The sequence below is a fragment of the Chrysochloris asiatica genome, unplaced genomic scaffold (genome assembly GCF_000296735.1).
Source record: "Chrysochloris asiatica unplaced genomic scaffold, ChrAsi1.0 scaffold00330, whole genome shotgun sequence".
In the NCBI taxonomy this organism is placed as follows: domain Eukaryota; kingdom Metazoa; phylum Chordata; class Mammalia; order Afrosoricida; family Chrysochloridae; genus Chrysochloris; species Chrysochloris asiatica.
The window spans coordinates 2320982-2337776 of record NW_006408848.1 but is presented as its reverse complement, the minus strand read 5'-3'; the positions used below and the strand labels follow the sequence as shown (position 1 = coordinate 2337776).

General features: G+C 40.7%; 1 protein-coding gene across 1 annotated transcript in view; it reads left to right on the top strand.

Annotated features, from left to right (window-relative positions):
* MCC (mutated in colorectal cancers) overlaps window positions 1–15852 on the top strand; it is a 402058-nt gene extending 386206 nt beyond the window's left edge. The window contains exons 16-17 of the mRNA XM_006875517.1: window positions 13634–13756; window positions 15672–15852. Of these exons, the coding sequence (XP_006875579.1) occupies window positions 13634–13756; window positions 15672–15852 (304 nt within the window). The remainder of the gene's footprint in view (window positions 1–13633; window positions 13757–15671) is intronic.
* The last annotated feature ends 943 nt before the right edge of the window (window positions 15853–16795 follow it).

Below are 16795 nucleotides of genomic sequence, written 5' to 3'. Positions count from 1 at the left end.
CAATATGCAGATGATACAACCTTGCTTGCTGAAAGTGAAGAAGACTTAAAATATTTACTGATGAAGATCAAAGGTATGGATTGCATCTCACTGAGCATATTCTTCCCTTTTGGTTTTCTAAACTCCAGGTCTTCACACATTTTGTTGTAATATTTGGCTTTATCTTCTCAGCTGATACTTGAAATTTTCTGTTCAGCTCTTGTACATCCTCATTTCTTCCATTTGTTTTCGCATCTCTATGCTAAAGCTGGACAGTGAATAAGGAAGATCGTAGAAGAATTGATGCCTTTGAGTTGTGGTGTTGGAGGAAAATACTGAAAGTGCCATGGACTGCCAAAAGAACCAATAGATCTGTTTTGGAAGAAGTGCAACCAGAGTGCTCCTTGGAGGCCAAGATGGCTAAACTTAGTCTCTCATACTGTGGACACATTGTCCGGAGAGAACAGTTGCTGGAGAAGGATGCCATGCTGGGTAAGGTGGAGGGAGGGTCAGAGAAAAAGAGGAAGACCCCCAACAAGATGGATCAGCCAGGTGACATCATTGATGGCGTCAAGTGTGGTAGTGAGGTTGGCCCAGGATCGGACATTGTTTCGTTCTGCTGTGCATGGGGTCGCTATGAGTCGGTTCCAACTCGATGGCACCTGACGACAACAACAGCAACGCTGGAGAGCAAGTTTCAGTGTCTCTTCTGACATCCATTTTGATCTTTTCCTTCTTTCTTGTCTTCTTAATGACTTTTTGCTAACCTCCTGTATGATGTTCTTGATGTCATCCCACATGTCTTCTGGTCTTCGGTCTTTAGTGTCTAATGTATTAAATCTGTTCTTCAGATTATCTCTAAATTCAGGTGTGATATATTCAGTGTCATATTACGGCTCTTGTGGACTTGTTTTCATTTTCTTCAGCTTCAGCCTGAATTTGCATGTGAGCAATTGATGGTCTCTTCCTGGCTTTGTTTTGACTGATGATACGGAGCTTTTTTGCATTGTCTCTTTCCACAGATGTAGTCAATTTGATTTCTGTGTGTTCCATATGGCAAGGCCCATGGAATTTATGCTAAATAGCATAAATCCTATCATGTGTTACCTATCATTATTTCTATTACCAAGGCCATATTTTTCAGTCCAACCAGTGATCCTTCCTTTGTGTTTCCAAAGTTTGCATTCTAATCACCAATAATGAACAATATACCTTGACTGCATGTTTGATCAATTTCAGACTTAAGAAGTTGGTAGAATTCTTCAATTTCTTCATCACTGGCTTTAGTGGTTGGTGCATAAATTTAAATTATAGTGGTATTAACTGATCTTCCATGTAGGCAGATGGGTATAATCCTATCACAGACAGTATTGTACCTCATAACTGCTCTTGATCTGTTCTTTATGATGATGAATGCAACTCCATTGTTCTTCAAATTGTCATTCCAGTTTAGTAAACCGTGTGACTGTCAGAGTCAGAATGGTCAATCCTTGTCCATTTCAGCTCATTAATGCCTAAGATATCGATGTTGATGCATTCCATTTTATATTTGACAATTTCCAATTTTCTTACTTTGTACAATTCCATGTTCTAGTTTTTATGGATTTTTATAGCTGCTTCTCTTCATTTTGAGTTGTGTCCAGTCAGCAAATGAAGATCCCAAGGGCTTTACTCCATTATCTTCATCATGAGCAACTCCACTTTGAGGAGGCAGCTCTTCCCCATTCACATTTTGAGTGCATTCCAAACTGAGGTTCATTTTTTTTTAAGTTTTTATTGTGAATTGAGTGAAAGTTTACAGGACAGATCATCAGTTTTACATTCAACAAATCATATACTTTGTTTCATTAAAATGATTATAATCCCCACCATGTACCATCAGTTAACAGTGTTTTTATCTCTTCATTTTAGCTCTCTCTTTTTTTTTTTTTTTTAACTCAGGCATAATAAATAATTTACACTACCAAGGGGTACATTATGCAAGTCTTCCTCCTGGCTGTCATCTTTCAGTCCCTCTCTTTCCATGAATCTAGAGTCCTCAGTCACTCCCCCCCTTCGTGCCCCCATCTCTGGCTTCGCTGCTTCTCTGGATAAGGTTCTGCATTCCGCTTGTGCTCTTCTATCTTGATGGTCCTAGGGTCCTTTGTTTCTGGACTGTAAGATTAACTACTTCCCCATTTTTTTTACAAAACTTCTACCTTTACAATTGTGACAGTCACAATTTGTCATAACAGTTATTCACTATTGAATCATAAGAATCTTATCCCCATCTCTTTTTATCAGACCTATCTAGACAAGATGGAAACTATTCAGTGGGGACTCTTTCTTCCCCACACACTCTTAACCTCTGAGGGGCTCATCTTCTGGTACTGTATCTGACAGTACTGTGGTGCTCTTCATCATGTTTCAATATTTAGTAAGCAGGTACTCAATAGTGTTCTACTGCTATTTATAAGGTTTTCAGTGACTAAATATTTGGAAGTAGTTCTTCTCTCCTTCTTCCTAGTCTGTCTTCGTCTGGAAGCTCATCTGGAATTTGTCCACCATGGGTGACTCTGCTGATATTTAGAACACTAGTGGCATAGCTTCCAGAACCACAGCAACACACAAGCCACCACAGTACAACAAACTGACGAGTGTGGATTTCTCTGTATTTCTAATTAAATGTGGATTACTCTAAATACTATAGAGAAAGTGACATAGTGCCACAATGTTGTAACTCTGGGAAATGAGATAGTGTGATCAGCATGGACCTCTCTAAGGAAGTGCATCTCAAGCAGAGAGGACCGAATGTACAGCATTCTGCAGTGTAAAAGAGCTCTTGATGTGTGCTTTGAACTAATGGATTCCAATGTGATGGAAGGATAGTAAGCAAGGGGGAGGTGACATAAAAAAGGCAGAGGTCGGTTCAAGCAGGCTATTCATTATTGGTCAAAGACTACAGATTTTATGTCAAATGTAAGTATGATTGGATTTGTCTTACTGAAAAACGACTCTGGCTGCTCTGTGAGAACCAGATTGTAGGGGAGCAGAGAAACCAATCAGGAAGCTGTTGTGGTTATCTAGGTGAGAGGTGATGGCAGTTTGGACCCATATGCTTGTGGGCACAATGGAAAGATAAGACTTTGTAGATGGTTTTCTCATGGTAGATGTGGAGGATGAAGGAAAGGGAGTAGTTAAGGATGCGTCATACACAGATGTAAGCAGCTGGGTAGATGTGTTAGGCCCCCTAGTGGCCTAATCAAGTAGGAGACCCCAAAAAGATTATCAGGACTCCAGTTCGATGTAAAAGCAAGAGGTTTATTTACCAACGTGCTGGGGTCCACCTTCACAGACTCCTAAAACCAGGAGACAAAGGCGACATTTGCCAGTGCGCTGGGGTCCTCCCTCACATAGACTCCTGAAAACAGGAGCTGAGGGCGACCCCGACTCACTATACACACAAGTTTTTATAGGGTTTCAGGGGGCATAATTGCACAGCACTATAGATACAGTTTTTGATTGGTTAACAATTGGAAAAGTATGAGATGTTACAGTTTAATTGATCAGTACTGGTGGTCTTTGTTCTTAGGCTAGGGCAAAGGAAAACATCTGGCATCTGGCCTTGGGTTGTTCTGTCTATTACTTATCTATGGCTCGCTGTTGCTAGGGGTGAAAGGATATTCTAAGGGAACATGAGCTGATTTAGCATGTTCCTGGAACAGGAGGACGTGTTCAGGCTAATGTACAGAATGGAGATTGACCTTGTCTCTGGAGGGAACTAAAAACTGAGGCCTTGTCTATTTAAAATGCTTTTCTGAGCCTGACTAGAGTTTGGTCAAGTAGCTAGGCAAAATCAGTTAGGGCCTTACAGATGGTGTTATTTGTTGCCATGAGGAGGAAGAGGGAGTTGGGAAGGTAATTTCAGTTCTGCTTTGGACATGTTAACTTGAAAATGCTTAATAAGTGGAGATGTCAGATAGATAACCCCATAAAAGACAGTCCAGGGCCAAGTCCTAAATAACCCCCAGTATTTAGAGTTGGCTTTAGGGAGGCAGGAGTCAACAGCCAGGAAAACAAATGAATTCTAGACACTCCTGTGTCATAAAAGAAACAGTGAAGGAAGATGGATTGGGCACCCATGTCAGAGTCTGCTGACGGGTCAAGTTAAGATGAGGACAGAGATTGACCATTAGATCCCAGAGATCATTGGGGACTTTAGCGAGCCAAGCGGTTTCAGTGGAGGCAGAGGCTGGGGTGAAAGTGAATGAAAGGTGAGAAAGTGACAAACAACATATCCAGACAATTCTTTCAGTGCAGTGACTAATTCAGTGTAATTAGCAACTACTAAGAAATTCAAGGCCTTGTGGCTACCTGGCTGTGACTCCCTGTGGTTTGGTCTGATTACAGCTCCTCAGAAAGGCTCCCTTGCCCAGCAAGCTAAGCCACTTAGTGCCTCATCACAACTGGGCTCTCACCCTATTGACTCCTGCAGCTCATTTGCACTCTGTAATCAGGAAGTACTGCTTACTGCTAACCAAATACACTGACTAGTACTACCTCAGATGCTTGCTTAACTCAATCTCCTTATTGTAAAGTCACCTTGGATTTTCTTATTACACTGAAAACCCTGAGTCTGCATCTCACATGCTGTGTTGTCACGACACTGTAAAAATGGTTTCTATTTAAAAAAGAAAGCAAACGTCTCATTGATCGTGAAGTTCCAGTAAGACTATAAGATGATCTTTTGTGACTGGAAATAACCCTCATTTCTGGTGAGAGGTAAAATACCGGAGGAGGAAAACTTGTGAGTGAAATCCGTGTGTGTACTGGGTGATCTGAGTTTTTAGAGTAATGCTATATAACCCACCAGTTTTGTTTTTATTTGATGAGTATGGTGTGGTGCTGTAGGATAAGCACTCGACCAACCCCTCCTCAGAAAGCCTAAACAGGATCACTGTGAGTGGGAACTGACTAAACAACAACAATAATACTTGTGGAAAAACAGCCCTGGTAGCATCGTGGGTAGGTAGGCATGTTGAGCTACTAACTTCAAGGTCAGTAGTTTAAGTGTACCAGCCACTCTGTTGGAGAAAACTGAGGCTTTCTGCTCCCATAAAGGAGTCCTGGTGTGGTGCTGTGGATTAATGTGCTAAACTGCAAAGTCAGTTTGAACTGCAAGGTTGGCAGTTCAAATTCAACAGCCCACTCCTTGGAAACCCTGTACAGACTCATTACGGACTCCACAACACTTAACAACAACAGAACACCTTATATAAGTGCATTGGCATTGAACTGTTAAAGTTTTACTTCCTTAACTATGAAAGTTCTCATTTTAACATTCTTATTCTACACAAACCATGTATATTCTTCCATAATTGAAAGCCAATCGAATTAGAAACTAGAAGGATTCTCTATCATGAGTAGTAGAGGTTTCAAAGTGGCTTGGATTGGCAGGGTTACAGTTAACTTTTTGCAAGTCATCCTTTAAGAATCTGACAAAAGTTGCAGACTTCAAGAAAGTATACCCGTGCATGTAGCTTCCCATTGACACCAGGCTGCATGAAGCTCATCATCACAGCCAGCTGAAGAGCCCTTCTGCCTAACAGTTCCACAAAGCTGCCTGATAATAGGATAACCAGGGATACGATCATTCCTAGGCCTCAACCCAAACCCACTATGTCAGAACTTCCAGAGAAATTTGACCTTCAAGGTTGGCGATTCAAACCCACCAGCCCCTCCTTGGAAACCCTATACAGAAACACTATCATTTGGCACCGACTATATGGCACTTTACAACAAACAGCACAGTCTAGCAGAAATATAATGTGTGTATCAACTGCAAGCCACAGAAATAATTTCAAATGTTCTAGGAGGCCCTTTAAAAATTTTAACAAAGAAACAGGTGAAATTAATTTTAATAACATTTTATTTACCCAGATACATCCAATGAGATCGTTTACCATTCCTCCTCCCCCACATAATGTTTTCTACTTCCAGTGTATATTTGCACTCACAGCTTACCTCAGTTTGCGTATGTTCTCACATTAATGGCTGGTGGCTGCCGTCTGCACAGCATTGTGGAGTTAGTGTTTGAGTGTAGATGAGTGACCCGGGAGGAATGACTCCTTTACTGCCGGCGCCCACCTGCCTCCAATGAAAACGGATCACATGGCCCAGATTTAGGGTTACATTTGAGGTTTGGCTTTGTGTTTGTATCTTTTAATAAATCGGCATTGTCATTCTTTTCTGTGCAGTTCTCTCCCTCCTCCCTTCCTAAGGCCTGAGGCAGCCAGCAGAGGGTAACCACCCCTGACTGGATTGACTGAATTGGGCAGAATCTGGGAGGGCCTCTCTTGCTTTCTGGGGTTCTTTCCTCCATTAGACCCTGCCAGGTCCAGAAAGTTCTATCCAATCCCCTTAGGGTCTGGGTGCTGGGGAAGGAAAAACTCTTTGTCGAGCTGGGTTTCTTGTATTCTCCCAGTCTTGGGCATGAGGATGGGTCCGGGGTGCGGCTATAATTGGATTGGGGAGTGGGTAGAAAATGGTACTGCCTCTGAGTAAAGTTTTTTGTGAATTTCTTAATGATTTCATAGTTATATTTTAAATTATTTTCACAATTTTCTTTTTTTCTTTGATTCGATAATGAATCCATTTTAGAAAAAAAGAATTAAATCAACAAAATTGAAAGCAAATACCAAACAAGTTGCCATTGGGTTCCAGCTCATGCCCAGTAGAACCTGTGGCCTTTCAGTTAGTAGCCAATTTCTCAACCATTTACACCATCCAGGATTCTTACAGAATCAATAAACATTCCTTTTTTTGCTCTGGTTAAGCAGTGGACTGCTAACCACAAGATTGGAAATTCAAACCCACCAACCATTCTACAGGAGAAAGATTTATCATCTCGGAAACCCTGTTCAGGGTCACTGGATCCGAACTGACTCAATGGCAGTGAGTTTTAATTTTTTAACCAGAGAGACTATGGGGGACATCCTTCCAGCTCCCTAACCTCCACTTGAGCTCCCAATACTACTTGGAAGGGGTGCTGAGGGGAAAACAGGGAGCAGCCCACTTGTGGTAGGAAATGCTGCCACTTTGGGATTTGAGTCAGAAGTACAACTAGATGTGAGGAGACTGCATGGGAGCTATCAGAACAACCTTTCCTGAGCTCAAGAGAAGCACATTCCTCAGCAAGCAGGAGACACTTTTGCTTGAAGGCTCTGCAGAGTGTCCTGGCTCCTGCTAGGAGCCTTGTTTCTCTTTTGTGTGGGGCTGGGCTTGAACCCAAGCATGGGTGGGAGGACTCGCTGAAGGCTGCATCAGAAGAATGCTAAGATAGGTTGGGTGCTAGGAGTATTCCCAAAGGTCTTCCCCCTCCATCCTCACCCAAGAGCAGGCCTGGGTTGGGGGATTGAAATTCTTTCTTCCGTAATCATTTGGAGAGCCAGGCATGCCTGCCCTCTTGGTAACTAGAGGAAAACTTAAAGAAGATAAGCTCTTTGAAGTCTAGGAAGGTATAAGCAGGATCTGCATCCTTGTTGTTGTTGTTGTTTTTATGTGCCATTGACTTGGTACCAACCCATAGCGACCTTATGCACAGCAGAATGAAACACTGCGTGATCCTGGGCCAATCTCACTACTGTTGCCACGCTTGAATCCATCGATGCTGCCTCTTGGCCAGTCTATCTCGTTGGGGGTCTTCCTCTTTTCCTCTGACCCTCCACCTTACCAAACATGATATCCTTCTCCAGCAACTGATCCCTCCTGACAGTATGTCCGAAGTATGAGAGACAAAGTTTGGCCATCTCTGGCTGCACTTCTTCCAACACGGATCTATTGGTTCTTTTGGCAGCCCATGGCACTTTTAGTATTCTCCTCCAGCACCATTAACTTAAAAGCATCATTTCTTCTATGGATGGTCTCCCTTATTCACTCTCCAGCGTTCACATGCATATGAGGTTATTGAAAATGCCATGCCTTGGGCCAGGTGCACTTTAGTCCTCAAGCTGACATCTTTGCTCTTCAACACTTTAAAAAGGTCTTCTGCAGCAGATTTGCCTGATGCAATATGTCATTTGATCTCTTGACTGCTGCTTTCGCGAGTGTTGATAGTTGTTCCAAGAAGAATGAAGTCCTTGACAACTTCAATCTTTTCTCCATTGATAAGAATGTTGTTTATTGGTCCAGTGGTGAGGATTTTTGTTTTCTTGACATTGAGATGTAATCCATACCGAAGGCTGTGCTCTTCGATCTTCATCAGTAAATGTTTTAAGCCCTCTTCACTTTCAGCAAGCAAGGTTGTATCATCTGCATATCGCAGGTTGTTAATGAGTCTTCCTCCAATCCTGATGTCATGTTTTTCTTCATAGAACCCAGCTTCTCGGATTATTTGCTCAGCATACAGGTTGAATAATACACGTCATTTTGGAAGGAGATATTTCCATCCCCAGAGGTTACCTTCCCATGCCCCTCCCACAGAACACATAGCCAAGATTCTAGCTCATAAACCTTATAAAAGTCACTTTAAAGATCATAAGATTGCAAAACTTTCAGAGCATAAAAATGAATAAAGTAAAAAGTGAAGGCATTCCTTTATCCCCCGGCATAACACTGTTGAATTTGGTCGTTAGTCTCCTAGTCTACTGGTTCAGTGTATCCGGTATATACACTAAGTGAAATTCTCGTTGTTTTTATAAAATGCGAAGAAGCCCTAGTGGCACAGTGGTTTAAATGCTGTTACTAACTGAAAAGTCAGTAATTGCAACCCACTACCTGCTCCCTAAGAAAATGATGTAACAGTCTACTTCTATAAAGATTTACCATTTTGAAAATCCTATGGGACTTTCTACTCTGTCCTTTAGAGTCGCTATAAGTTGGAATCATCTTGAAAGCAGTTGGTATGGTTTATACTCATAAAAAATGTCACTTCCTATCTCAGATGCCCCCCTTTTTTTCACCCTCAAAGATGAAGTTTATTATAGCAATATTTGTAGTGGCAAAAAACATTTGATGGTGGAACAAATTGTGTCCAACAATCACCAATTTATTCAGTGATACGTTATGTAGTACTTAGGAAGAATCAATCAGTTCTATGCATCTTGACTTGGAAAAGGAACCATATACTTTTTTCTAACTGTGAATTGAGTTAAGGTTTCCAGACAAACTCATCCGTTTACATTAAACAAATTATACACTTTGTTTCATCTCAATGATTGCAATCCACTCCACATAACAGTTGTCCCACTTTCTCCCTGTGGTTACCCATGTATAAATATCCTCTTTCAAAATATATGTGGGATATATAAAATATATATATATATATACACACACACATACATCATAGTGGTATGAATTGGGCCGCTAATCTCACAGTCAGCAGTTTGAAACCACCACCTGTTCCGCAGGAGAAAGATGAGGCATTCTGCTCCCATAAAAATGTGCTGCCTCGGAAAGCCTGTACAGGGTTGCTATGAGTCGGAACCAACTCCATGGCACACAACAATAACAACATATATATATCCCCTCTTTCTCCCATACCCATTTATCCTGTGTATCTGTCCATGTATCTACACACGGAACACTGTTGTTCCAAGGTTGTGTATACTAGTTACCTCTATCCCTTTAGCTCTTGCATACCTCCCTGTGTCTTCACCTGTCTTCATCATTCTTCTGCCAACCTCCCTCTTCTTGTCTGTTACCCTCACCCTTCTTATATATTGCCCTCACCATTACATGAGATAACATTTACCCTCTAGTCTTTCTTCCCTACTACCCCTGGTAATAATCAAAGAATGTTTCTTTTGGTATGAAAACCTTTTCTTGAGTTTTTACAATAGTGGTCTCATACAGTATTTGCCCTTTGTGATTGACTTATTTTATTCAGTATAATGTTCTCCAGGTTCATAACCTCCAGCGTGGCATAATATTCCATTGCGTACATGTACCAAAGTTTGTTTATCCATTCTTCCACTGATGGGCATTTAAGTTGTCTCCATCTTTATGCTGTTGTGAATAGTGCTTTGGTGAACATTGGTGTGTATATACCTACTCGTGTCCTGGCTTGTATTTCTTGTTTGCTGGGTCATACAGTATTTCTATTTCCCAACATTCTGAAGAAGTACCACAGCATTTTACACTGTGGTTGAACCATTTTAGTCCCACCAACAGTGTAAGAGCATCCCAGTGTCTCCACACCCTCTTCAACATTTGTTGTTTTCTGTTATTTTTGAACTTTGAGATGATATTTTTTGGTTTGCATCTTTCTAATGGCCAATGCAGTCTTGCTATGGTGCTGTGAGTTAATGCACTGGACTACAAGGTCAGTTTGAACTGCAAGGTCGGGGGTTCAAGCTCACCAGCTGCTCCTCAGAAACCCAATACAAAGTCGCTTTGAGTTGGAACTGACTCAACAGCACTTAACAATGGCTAATGGTCATGAACATTTCTTCATGTTTGTTGGTTGCCTCAATGTCTTCTTTGGTGAAGTGTCTATTCATGTCCTATGCACATTTTTTAATTGAGTTGTCTTTTTCTTACAGAGGTGTTGCAGTTTTCTGTACATTTCATAGATTAGTTCTGTGTCTGATATGTTGTTGCAAAACAATTTTTCCCAGTATGCTGGCTCCCTTTTTACTCTTTTGGAGAAATGTTTGTTTTTTTTTTTAAGGTTTTTATTGTGGATTGAATGAAAGTTTACAGGACACATCATCAGTTTCATATTCAACAATTCATATAACTTGTTTCATTACATTGATTATAATCCCCCCCCCCCATATACCATCAGTTAAAAGTATTTCTCCCTATCCACTTTAGCTTTTTAAAAAACACACAAACAAAAAAACCCACCCAGGTATATATAATAATTTACATCTCCAAAGGCCACATTCTGCAAGTCTGCTCCTGTCACCAGTTCTTAGTCCTTCTCTTCTTAGTTGATGAATCTAGAGTCCTCAGCCGCTCCCCCTCTCCATGCCCCCATCTCTGCCTCCATCTCTGGCACTGCTGCTTCTCTGGATAAGGTCCCGCACCTATCTGCGTTCCTCTCTTGATGGTCCTAGGGTCCTCTGTTTCTGGACTGTAAGTTCAACCACTCCCCTTTTTTTGTTACAAAACTTCTACCTTTACAAGTGTGACAGTTGCGATTAGTTATGATAACAGTTATTCACTATTGAATCTTACGAATCTTATCCCCATCTCTTTTCACCAGACCCATCTAGACAAGATGACAGCTATTCAGTGGGGACTCTTTCTTTCCCCCCACACTCTTAAACTAAGCTCCTTCTTGAAACCTTGAAAGCCAGTCAATTCATGCCTTTATTGCCCCTCATTTTAGATAGCCAATGTCTAAGTTGCCCATCCCTATCTACCCTGTGCACAGAGCGGATAGCATTGATACTTGAAGACTTTTTCCCTCTCTGTTGGTATTTAGAGTAACTACCACTCTGAATATAGAAATCTTTTGATTCACATAAATGTCTGATTTTTAGGAGGTGTCAATCATCTATTTTTTCTTCCGCTGTTTGTATGTTTTTTTAACGATGGTTGATAATGTATTTATGTCATGGATTAGAGCACCTAAATTTGCCCCAATTTTTTTCATTGATGATCTTTATAGTTCTAGGTTATACATTTAGGTCTTTAATCCATGTTGTTTGTTTTTGTATATGGTGTGAGATATGGGTCTTGTTTCATTTTTCTGCTAATGTATTTCCAGTTTTGTCAGCACCATGTGTTGAAGAGACTCTCTCTTCCCCATTAATGTGTTATGGCAATTTGTCAAAGATCAGCTGACTGTATGTGGACAGATTTACTTCTGGGTTCTCAATTCTGTTCCATTGATCTATTTCTTTGTACCAGTACCAAGATGTTTTGACCACAGTAGCTGTGTAGTGAATTTTGACATCTGTGAGCAAGATGCCTCCAACTTTGTTCTTCTTAAGCAGTGCTTTGCTTATCCAAGGTCTCATTCCTTTCTATATAACGTTAGTGATTATTTTTTTCCATCTCTTGAAAGACAGATGCTGGATTCTGTATTGGGATTACATTATAGATTGCTTTGGGTAGTGTTGACATTTTTACAATGTTAAGTCTTCGTATACATGGACATGGTTTATTCCATTTTTGTAAGTCTCTTTTGGTTTCTTGTAGTGTTTTATAGATTTCTTTGTGTAGGTCTTTTGTTTTTCTGGTTAGATTGATTTCTAAATCTTTCCTCTTTTGCATGACTATTTTAAATGGTATTGTTTTCCTAACTTCCCTTTCAGAGCTGTCTTTATTAGTGTATAGCAGTCCAACTGATTTTTGTATTATTGATTGTGGAATCTTTCAATAAGTTCCAATAATTTTCTTGTGAAGTCTTTGGAATCCCTTTATATTCCTTAAAAAAAAACTTTATTGTGAATTGAGTGAAGGTTTACAGAGCAATTTTACACCTTTAGTAAGTGCAATCCCCTCCATATAACATAATTTATCTCATTTCCTTCCTGTGCTTGTTTCCAGTCATCCTTTTTTCCCAATGAATTTTTCCTTAGGTAAATGCTGTCCTTTTGATCTTGAATACTAACCATTCTGTGGTGTGCATACCTCACTATAGTTGCTCTCCTCCGTATATACCTTTCTACAGCTTTGCCTGAAAGTTGAACCCCAAGGGTGAGTTCAGTTCCAAAGGGGCTAAAAGTCTTGGGTTCCTCCAGTCACTTTCTGACCAGTAAGCCAGTCTTGATTTTGAGTTTTGTTTCACATTTTCTCCCACTCTCTCCAGGACCTTCTAATGAGATCCCTTTCAGAGCAATTGATAGTGGTAGCCAGGCACCATCTAGTTCTGGTTACAGAGTCATGTAGACGGATGTTCATGTGCTCCCATTAGTCCACTGGACTATTTCCAAGTGTCTTTAATCTTCATCATTCTTCTTTCTTCCAATAGGGAGAGATCAATGGTTGCACTTTAGATGACCACTCGTGAACTTTTAAGATCCCAGTTATTACTCACAAAAGTTGGATTTTTAACATTTGTTTTTGTGTACTGTGTTATGCCATTTGGCCATGATATCCCAGAGACTATGGTCCTGAGTCCTCAATTCCATCACCTTATTCCTTTCTGACGTATATTTAAGATATCTTCTCAGTACGCTTGAGTCCTGGTATGGCACTGTGGGTTAATGCACCAGACTGTAAAGCCATTTGAACTGCAAGGTTGGCGGTTCAAACTCACCAGCTGCTCCTTGGAAACCCCATACAGGGTCGCTATGGGTCAGAATTGGCTCAATGGCACTTAACAACAAGTACTCTTACCAGGGGCTCAGTTGACCTTTGAGAATGCAGCTTTAAGGATTCCTTTGGCACTCTTGACTCTTTGTTGTTAAGTGATGATGTTGTTAATAGCAACCCTGTGTAGGCTTTCTGAGGCTATGAATCTTTGCAGGAGCAGAAAGTCTCATATTTTTTCTGTGAAGTGGCTAGTGGACTCAAACTGTTGACCTCTCGGTTCACGGTCCAGTGCTTATCATACAGAGCCACTGTGTTCCCCTCCCTTGACTTTTAGTAGTTTTATTTTTCATATCCTTGCCTTTTGACTTGGTTAAGCTAGCTCTTCCCCCTTCCCTTCCTACTATCCAATATCCACCCCTACTACCATTTAAAGTTAATCAACTTGCATTATCTCTCCTTAATGCAGAGAAAAGAAGTTGAAGGCCAGAGTTCAAGAGCTGGTGAGTGCCTTAGAAAGACTCACCAAGAGCAGTGAGATCAGACACCAGCAATCTGCGGAGTTCGTTAATGACCTAAAACGAGCCAACAGGTAAAAATTTCCATTTGTAGATAGGTACTTAGATTGAAGTCACATGTAGACACTGCATTCAGAACACATTTCCACACCTCCTGAGAATCAGTGGTATTTCCTCCACTCCCCCTTTCAGAGCCTGGTCTTCCTTAGCAGCATTTCCAGTGTTCCACAGTACAAATCTAAGAAAAGCTTGGTACTGATAGGTCCTTGGGCTAAATGTTTGTAAAAACATTGCATACTGTGATCCCCATGTGGTATGTTTCATGTAGTAACCATTCTGAGAAATCATACAATAAAAAACAAAGAGCAACAACAAATTGTTTAAATTTGTTTAAGCCAATGTTTTTCAAATGAAGTTGGCTACTGAACCTTTATTTGAGCAACTTTACAATACTGGTGGAACTCATTAGGACACACTGCTCTAAGGCAGCAGTTTCAAAACATTTGCCTCACAACCCCTTTACACTCATAAAAATAGCAAGGACCTCAAAAGAGCTTTTGTCTATGTAAATTTTATTTATTGATCTTTATTGTATTAGAAATTAAAATGGACAAATTAAACATTTTTGTATGAATTTTCAGATAATACATTTACTTGTAACACAAAAGGTATTTTTATTTACAACAGTTTTCCAAACAAGATTAGAAGACTAGAACTATTTTATTCATTACAGTTTAAAAAAAAAACAAAAACAATTTTTTTTTTTTTTTTTTTGCCAATTCAGCAGTTTTTACTTGGATAATTGACACCAATTCTGTTCTTCATGCTGTAAAACCATTTTCATGCTCCTTTTCTGAATTACTTCACTATCATTAGTATAAACTCAGTGCCCTCTAAGCAGTAACTCCCAACCCCTGGTAACCACAGATAAAGTTTGGTTACTATATATTTATAGTAAGTATATAGGAGTCCTGGTGTGTTGTGCTGTTGGCTAAAGTGCTGGACTGCAAAGTTGTTTGAACCACAAGGTTAGTGGTTGAAGCTCACCACTGCTCCTTGGAAACCCTTTACAGGGTTGCTATTGGTAGGAACTGACTGGACAGCACTTAACAACAACTATTTCAGTTTTGCAAATCTCTTGAATTTCTGAGTTTAATAGAAAATATCTGGATTCTCACATCTGCTTCTGGACTCAATGTATTTATTATTTCAGTTGAAGTATGTCAAGAAAACTCTGCTTCACACAGATATATGGTTGAAAAATAAAGGACCCCCTGGAAGACTCATAGGGATCCCCAAGGGTAGTCAAAGCATGCTTTCAGAACTGTTGCTGTAGGAATCCATGGAATGAACTCAGGCTATCATATGGGACCAGAGAAAGTCACTGAACTTGCCCTGGGCTCACCCCTAGCTGTCCTGCCATAGCTCCTAGGGGGATACTTAACATAGGGGTATGTTCCCTAACTAGAAAGATTAGCTTATGGTCGAAATATGAATGCTGTGAACCCCACCAGCCCCAAAATTAAGGGGAGTCAGAACAAGGGGAGCCTCTCTGCCCTGGTACTAGGTAAAGTCAGTTAGACTGCTGAGTCTGAGGACTTGCTCCTGCAACTTACACTTGACCGTTGTTGCAAACTACCATTAACATACTTATTAACATACATTTATTTAATAACACCTCTCTGGAATTCAGTTTTCTGCTTATGTACTTAGGGTTTGGCAAATTTGTTTTGACTCACATGCAAACCCTTTCCTAAGGTGTTAGTGACAAATCCTAGCAGTTGGGATGAAGTTAATCAGGGTTCAGCCAGTGATGAATGACCTGAGTGCTGACATACTGGAGCCGTGTCTGTCCACCGGATTTCAGCCTCTTTAGGAAGACTCTGAGTGGCCTTGTCTTCTACTACTCCTGTTTACCTAGTGGGACAGACTGTTTCTCATTGCTACTTCAGTTGAGTCTTGATTCTCATTTCCCCCTTTCCCACATAGCAACCTAGTGGCTGCCTATGAAAAAGCAAAGAAGAAACATCTAAACAAATTGAAGAAGCTGGAGTCTCAGATGATGGCCATGGTGGAAAGACATGAGACCCAAGTGAGGATGCTTAAGCAAAGAATAGCTCTGCTGGAGGAAGAGAACTCAAGGCCACACACCAATGAAACTTCACTCTAACAAGCTTTCAGACATTCTGCCTGTGGAAGCTCAACTGTAGCAGGCCACCAAGGGGAGGACGGCCCCTGGGGGCAGAGTATCTGTTTGGGGAGAATCAAATAAGGGAAGGTTGGCCAGGTAGGTCAGCACTTTGACAATAGAATGTCATAGATTCAGCCCCTGGGGGCAAGCAGCCCAGCCAACATTGTGTAGACTGTATCCAGAGAGGATACTGTTCCTCCCCAGCCAGGTCCACAGATGGCATGTACACATGTGCTCTGTGTGCTGTGCACAGCGGTAGTACCTGCCTTCACTTTCAGCACTCGCTTTCTCATTCTTTTTGTGTCCTGGAGATTGTGTATCAGTGGAATCACAGCCATTTATTTTATACAGTTTTCCTTTTTGTTGTTGTTGTTTGCTTTTCGTTTTGGTAAATAATGGGGTTATCTTCTGGTATCCCTAAATTCTCCTTCAGGGAAAAACTGACACACACACACACTACCAGCATCTAACAGAACAGCTGATTTGCATACTCAAGGCTTTGGTTTTCAAGTCCCCTGCTCAACTAAAACATAGATTATCACTCAGTTTTCACGTACATGGCTCTGTTGTGAAGTAGCAGATCTTGGAAGGAAAATGCATGGGTCTTTATGTTCCCAGATATGTTGATGTTACAAGTAGTCTAACCCTAAGGCTATGCCTGAACAGTTCTGTGTTGAGAGAATAAAATCGTTCACCTTTCATACTGGAGGCAGGAGATGCAAAGGGAATTCTTGACTCTCGGATTTTGCCCTTTCAATGCAGTCAAGAATTAAGAGTTGAAATTATTTCATTGGCAAGTAGAGTGGAACTAATATTTTATCAGACGTTCCCTCAAGAGCAGAGAAGCATTTTTTCAGTACCTTTTTTTTACAGCCCAGAGCCCTACATAATTGCTGTTTTGTATGAATCAAAATTCATCCAC